The sequence below is a fragment of the Salvelinus sp. IW2-2015 genome, linkage group LG4p, assembly GCF_002910315.2.
Source record: "Salvelinus sp. IW2-2015 linkage group LG4p, ASM291031v2, whole genome shotgun sequence".
Classification (NCBI taxonomy): domain Eukaryota; kingdom Metazoa; phylum Chordata; class Actinopteri; order Salmoniformes; family Salmonidae; genus Salvelinus; species Salvelinus sp. IW2-2015.
In genome coordinates, this window is record NC_036841.1 from 19,650,462 (window position 1) to 19,657,958 (window position 7,497).

A 7,497-nucleotide genomic window follows, 5' to 3' on the forward strand; every position below is an offset into this window, starting at 1 on the left:
CCAAACCAAACAAACAAACAAACAAACAAACAAACAAACAAACAACCAAACAACAAACAAAACAAACAAACAAACAAACAAAAACAAACAAACAAACAAAAACAGTCCCGTGTGGCGCAACATACACAGACACGGAATCACCCCCAAACTAACAGTGAAAACAGCCTACCTATATATGATCTCAATCAGAGGAAATGCATAACACCTGTCCCTGATTGAGAACCATATAAGGCTAATTAACAATCACACTCCCACATAGAACAAACAACACAGATGCCCATCCCAACTCACGCCCTGACAACTAAACACATACAAACAAGAGAAAACAGTCAGGAACGTGACAATATAAACCCCTACCCTGATAAGTTGCCACTGGAAAGAATGCTCAAGGTCCTTGTATATCTTTGTAATGAGTGATTTACAAGGCAGTAACACTAATGATATTAAATACATTTGTTTATTTTATAGCATTCAAAATAATAAATAGATCCCCGAAACATGTCACTACAACTCTACACATCACTACTGGGACAAGCCTATTTGGAGTCCCTAAGTATTTTTAAACAATGCATGCAAATAAAGTTTTGCATTATAAAGGATCCATTATGTTTTCACATTGATAAACAGTTCAATATCAATTAAAACATGTATAATTCTAACTGTTTGTCATTTTAAAGTGTTGTCATTGATTGCCAGTTGAGGAGGGATTCAAATGCCACCTTATTCAAGAATGACCCAGAAAAGCATATCAATGTATTCCTGTGCTGCTTGTCCTCCAGGTGCAGCATGTGGCAGCAGGAGTGGGGAGACCCTCTCTCTGAGAGATGCAGTCTGGCTGTTCTGACTGAGGAGGAGGTGTTGAGGACAGAGAGTCTCTTTGGTCACTCTAAAGTTACACTGAAGAGAGAGGAGGACCTGAGGACAGAGATGAAGGACCAGCCTGGATACCTTCCTCTAGTCATGAGTATCCTGTGAAAGGCCTGGCCTCTTTAGTGTAGTTGTTAGTGAGGTGAGTGAGTGAGTGAGTGAGTGAGTGAGTGTGAGAGTGAGTGTGAGAGAGTAGAGTTGAGTGAGAGTGAGTGAGTGAGTGATGAGTGACGAGTGAGTGAGAGATGAGTGAGTGAGTGAGTGAGTGATGTGAGTGAGTGAGTAGAGTGAGTGAGGGATATGAGATGAGGAGAGGTAGAGTGATGTGTAGGGAAATGAGAGTAGTTTTCTGTAAGCTGTTATTATTCTATACATTTGAAATGTGTAAACTTTCTCACATTACTTGCTACCAGGTTCAAAAAGTATACTTATTAAACCAGGTGAAGTCCAGCACCCTGGCGAATCTTGATGTCTAGAATACCAGGGTGATGAAGATGTTGTTCTTTTTAATAATGATTCTTTACTCAGAGATAACATCCCCAATATGTGGAGTCAGTATGATGGTCCTGTCTTTCTCAGAGATAAACATCCCCAATATGTGAGTCAGTATGATGTCCTGTCTTTCTCAGAGATAACATCCCAATATGTGGAGTCAGTATGATGTCCTGTCTTTACTCAGAGATAACATCCCCAATATGTGGAGTCAGTATGATGCGTCCTGTGTGTCTGATTCAACAGTTGGATTGAACAACGAACAGATGTTTTCAATAGAACCCTGATGCTGTGTGTGTGGAGGTGAGAGAGCGGTGGGAGAGGGTATTGTGTTGGGTCCAGAGAGAGAGAGAACGAGAGGTGTGAGTAGCTTATGTGTGGGTTGAGAGGGGTGATTGAGTGGTATATGTGGGGTATGTGTCTGGTGCATATGAATGGGAGGTGAAGGAGGGCTTGAATGATGAATCATGTGTAGGAGCGCGGTGGGAGAAATGGGTGTGTGGGGACTAAGCTGATATGTTGTGTTGTGAATGTAAGACAATGGAATGAGGAATGAGGAGGAAGGTGGTGAGAACTGCTCTGTGGTTGTAAGAGGTAAGGATGGAAGGTGGACAAGCTTGGCTTGGGGAGGCAAGGGGAGTAAAGATGGAGTGGGGTTAAAGCGTGGCTTTGTGGGGTTAAGGGGGGAGAACAGGAGGCGTGGAGGTGGAGGGGATGATATTGTTTAGAATAGAGAAAGAACAACTTAATTATACTACGATGTCATTCATTTCTTTCTTTCATGACTTGTAAAACCTACAAAATTGTTAAGAGTGCGGACAGATTAGAAAAAGGATTCGAGATCATTATTAGTCCTTGTTTGTCTACAGACTAAGATGTAATGGTGGTATTGGTGAGAATGGAGAGGGGCTTTATCCAGGGGATTAGGATGGGTGACTGGAGACCATCAAACACTTCTCTGAGGTGAGAGGGCTTTATCCGGGGATTGGATGAGGTGACTGGGAGGGCATCAGACACTCTCGCTTGAGGTGAGAGGGCGTATATCAGGGATTGGGATGAGGTGACTGGAGACCATCAGACACTTCTCTGGAGTGAGAGGGCCTATATCCAGGGGGATTGGATGAGTTTACTGGGAGAGACCATCAGCACTTCTCTGAGTGAGAGGGGCTTATCCAGGGGATTGGGATGGGGTGACTGTTGACTGGCGAGAGCATCGACACTTCCCTTAGGTGAGAGGGCTATATCAGGGATTGGGATTGAGTGACTGGGAGAGCCATCAGACACTGTCCCTAGGTAAGTGGGCTTATATTCAGGGGATTGGGATGGTCGTGACTGGGAGAGCATTAGACACTTCCCTTAGGTGAGAGGGGTATATCAGGGGATGGGATTGAGGGTGACTGCCGAGAGCATCAGACACTTCTCTTGAGTGAGAGGGCTGTATCCAGGGGATGGGATGAGGTGACTGAGAGCATCAGAACACTTCTTCTGAGGTAGAGGGCTGTAGCTCAGGGGATTGGGATGGGGTGACTGGAGAGCATCAGACACTTCTCTGAGGTGAGAGGGGCTGTATCCAGGGGGAGATTGGAGTGAGGTTGTACTGGAGAGAGCATCAGACACTTCTCTGAGGTGTGAGAGGGGCTGATCCAGGGATGGATAGGGACTGGGGAGCATCGACACTTGCTCTGAGGTGAGAGGCTTATCCAGGGATTGGATGAGGTGACTGGAAGCACAGACACTTCTCTGAGGTGAGAGGGCTATCCAGGGGATGTGGGATGAGGTGAGGGAGAGCATCAGACACTTCTCTGACGGTGAGAGGGCTGTATCCAGGGCATTGGATGAGGTGACTGGGAGAGCATCAGACTACTTCTCTGCAGGTGAGGAGGTGGCTGTATCCAGGGGATTGGATGAGGGACTGGAGAGAGCATCGACACTTCTCTGAGGTGAGAGGGGCTGTATCCAGGGGATTGGGATGAGGTGACTGGGAGAGCATCAGACACTTCTCTGAGGTGAGAGGGGCTGATATCCAGGGATTGGGATGAGGTTGACTGGGTGAGGGCACAGACACTTCTGCTGGGGTATTGTGTGGGCCTACTCATCCCATGGTCATCTCTCAGAGGACCCACTCACCCAAGCAGCTTCCACACCAGCCACTATACTTTCAGTTTACATTTAGTAAGGTAATACGAGCTTTAACATACTTAAGTGAAGACTTCTTTAAATGTACTGTACAGATGTATGCCACAGTTTCTTGTTTTGCATTAGGAGGCGATAAAGCATAGGTGCTTCAAGTACAAAGATATACTTTGGTTTGTTATGGAGTGATTTTTATTTTTTTCCCACTGCGTCTTAGATACAGTAGATGTATGTATGTATAGATTGCTCTTCAGTGCATTCTGAAAGTATTTCAGACCCCTTGACTTTTTCAATTTTTTTTTTACTTTAGCCTTATTCTGAAAATGGTTAAATTTTAAAAATTCCTCATCAATCTAAACACAATACCCACAAGAGAAAGAAAAATCTGGTTTTTTATTTTTAATTTTGCAAAGTATAAAAATAGAAAAACAGAAATACCTTATTTACGATGAGGATACAGAACCTTTGCTATGAGACTCGAAAGAGCTCAGGTGTATCCTGTTTCCATTGGTCATTCCTTCAGATGTTTTTACAACTTGATGGGAGTCCGCCTGTGGGTGAATTCAATTGATTGACATGATTTGGAAAGTACACACCTGTCTATATAAGGTCCACAGTTCAACAGTGAATGTCAGAGCCAAAAACCAAGCCAGGAGTCAAAGGAATTGTCCTTAGAGCTTCAGACAGGATTGTGTAGAGGCATAGATTCTGGGGAAGGGTACCAAAACATTTCGCAGCAGTTGAATGTCTCCAAGAACACAGTGCCTCCTCATTTCTTAAATGGAAGAAGTTTGGGAAACCACAAGTTCTTGCCTAGAGCTGGCCGACCGGCCAAAGCTGACAATCAGGAGAAAGGGCCTTGTCAGGAAGGTGACCAAGAACCCGATGGTCACGCTGACAGAGCTCCAGAATTCCTCTGTGGAGATGGAGAACCTTCCAGAAGGACAGACCATCGCGTGCAGCACTCCACCAATTCAGCCTGTTATGGTAGAGTGGCCAGACAAAGCGCAGCTCGTCAGTAAAGCACGACAGCACACTGGGAGTTTGCCAAAAGCACTAAGAGACTCTGACCATTGAGAAACAAGTTCTTGGTCTGTGAAACCAAGATTGAACTCTTGTGGCCTGAATGCCAAAGCTTCACATTTGAGAAACTGGCCACCATTCCTCGGCGTGAAAGCATTGGGAGTGGCGAGCATCATCTGTGGGGAGTTTTCGCGGCAGGAGCTCCGGAGACTGTGGTCGGGGAAAGATGAACGGAGCCAAGATACAGAGAGTCCTTGATAAAACCTGCTCGCAGAGTGCGCAGGGACCTCAGACTGGGGAGGTTAACTTCCAAGAGAGGGGGGTCAACGACTCCTAAGCACACAGTCAAGCAATTGCAGAGTGGTTTCAGACAAGTGCTCTGAATGTTCCTTAGTGCACAGCCAGAGCCTGGACTTGATTCCGACTGAACAACCCTGGACAGAGTTGAGGAGATCTGCAGAGAATGGAGGAAACTCCTTAAATATAATCTCTCGGTGGGGTGTGGTTTTTTTGTGTAGTCTATTTTCCTGTTCGTGCGTTCTTCGTGTTATGTAAGTTCTCAAGTTTAGGTCTGTCTACGTCGTTTATTGTTTTTGTAATTCTCTAGTGTTCTTCGTGTTTTTTGGTTTTGTTAAATAAATCATTATGTCAGATCACAATGCTGCGCTTTGGTCCAATCCCTACTCCTCCTCTTCAGATGAAGAGGAGGAGGAAAATCGTTACATATATTAAATAAAATGATTAGCTAATGAGACCCTTTTAGTATGTCATACAGGTTATCATTCCATAGATAATTTGGTGTGTTTAAATAAAACGTGTAATTGGTGTAACTCAATTTAAATGAAGGGAAATTACATTCTGAGCAAAATTATTAATCAAATCTCTTTAGTAAATGATGAAGTAAATTACTTTTAAAGGTTAAATGACCTTAGATTTGAGATCGGTGGCCTCCATTTAAGAAATTCCTAAATTACTTACAAAAAGTAATTGGTGAGACCTATACTTTGATGCAACACATCATTCAGAACAGCCCCACCACTATCCAGTAGATGGCGCTGTTCTGCATGTAATTCTGGCTTTCATTCATGTCACAACATTAAATCAGTAMGCAAACACATTTGATTTGTAATTGCTTGAGCTAATAAAGCATTCAGTACGTGCTCCCTTCTCTGTTGTATTGTTATTTTGGTAAATGTTGTTTGAGGAAAGGCAGCTCCCTAATGCAGCTGTTTCAGCCTCCCTCAGTGATCTGTTGTGGAGAGGCTAGCCAGGGGACTCAGTCAGCTGTAGCACACTTGGGTGCTGCTATAGAGATTCATTAGTAGTGCCCGCCCAAGAAGGCTTGATGTCATTTGCCACAGATAAATAGAYRTCTTATCTCCCGTWGCAATTTCATAGTTGTTTATCGTCTTCTAGCTAGCTAGYTGAAAAGTCATCATACATCATGTCAACAATCTCCTAGCAAATTATTTTWAAACKTGTAGAGATAAAACATATTGGTGCTCATTAACCACTGAACAGACCTCAGTTAAAATAGAGCAAGTTATAAAATAATTAAAGCTGAGTGGTTTGGATGGAATTTGCAGTGGCTAACAGCTGTTTGAGGTAGCTAGCTAGCTACAACGTGTTGTTAATGATTGATGTCAGAATGTAATAACCCATGGAACTGTATCTATGCAATGGTTGAAGGGAGGGAGTAGCTTTATAAACGTTGTTGCTTTATTCATAACCTGAGCATCTTGTTAACAGACAGCCAGAGGCAACTGCACTCAGAATGGTGTTCTGCTGCGTCCCAAAACTCTAACAATGATTAGCAATATTGCAGACCGATGCTGATATTGATTCTGAAGTAAAATAGACTTTACTCTATAAAGTATGCTGGACAACCGTGGTGTTCCTTGCAATAGGAGCCAAAGATATGGGCAGAACACTATACACTGGTCATAACCCTTATGTTATAATGTTTGTGTGTGTCTGGTAAGTATTTATGACGGTGCATTCAATGTGTAGTGTAGTAATGTATCGATGCATATTCACTTTTTTCATTGCGTTTGCCCCACCAATATTTTTGCCACTGGTTACCGTCATTGGTGTTGCTACTGGTTGTACAATGTTATAATAATGGTAGAAATATTTGTTTATTTAACATGGGAAGATATGCCCCCATACATTTACATAAACAAAAACCTAGAAAAATGAACTCCAGGTCATACAGGACTGGAGGCTCAATCAAGCAGGTGTGAACTCACCAGGATCTGCAGGGCCTGTAAGACTGGAGGACTGCAACAGGATCCCAACACAGAGAGACCCTCATCTGTCATTCCTGAAGAAATAAATATGCACACATAAAACCACAGTAGTGAACCTAGTTTCCCAGGAACTGATCAAATAATAACTGGAGAATCCTGTGTAAACTGCTCTCTATCTCACCGTCCATGGCACTGACAATGAGGTGGACAGCACTGAGAAGAGAGGATCTGATCTCGTCCTCATCCTTCCCAACACATTGGTCTACAAGATCCAGTATGGCCTGGACTGTTTCCCTCTCAGACTCTTCCAGATCACTCAGGTCAGGAGTCTCACCATCACACATCTGATCCAGCTGTGACAAGACAGAGAGACAGAGAGAATATATTTAAGACTAGAGTATGTTACAGATTTTCTGGTTGATATATTAACCCCCTAGAGTTTTTTGATCCACTGGTGCGTCAATCTAAGTTACATAACAAAAAAATCCCCATCAAAATCTGTTAAAGCTAGAGATATGTGGTAGCTTCTGAACGGTTTGACCCATAAAACTACTCTTATGAAAAGGAGACTCCCAGGAAGGTTTCTCTGTTTTGCTCTACGACCCCCACAGGTGTCAGGAGACTAGTCTGAAGTCCGTACTGTCGATGTGTCACATACTGATTGGTAGCATCCGAACGTTTGGATACAAAAGGGGACCCCACTGTAGAAAGGGAGATTCTCAATCTCTCTCTT

General features: G+C 43.5%; 1 protein-coding gene across 2 annotated transcripts in view; it reads right to left on the bottom strand.

The window, feature by feature from the left end:
- Nucleotides 1-7,317, bottom strand: part of LOC139024253 (gasdermin-E-like) — a 17,722-nt gene extending 10,405 nt beyond the window's left edge. For both annotated transcript variants that reach the window (XM_070438869.1, XM_070438866.1), the window contains exons 1-2: nt 6,946-7,317; nt 6,765-6,838 (exon numbers count right to left, since the gene is read on the bottom strand). In XM_070438869.1, coding sequence (XP_070294970.1) covers nt 6,765-6,838; nt 6,946-7,108 — 237 coding nt within the window. In that variant the 5' untranslated portion in view covers nt 7,109-7,317. The remainder of the gene's footprint in view (nt 1-6,764; nt 6,839-6,945) is intronic.
- Between the last annotated feature and the right edge of the window lie 180 nt (nt 7,318-7,497).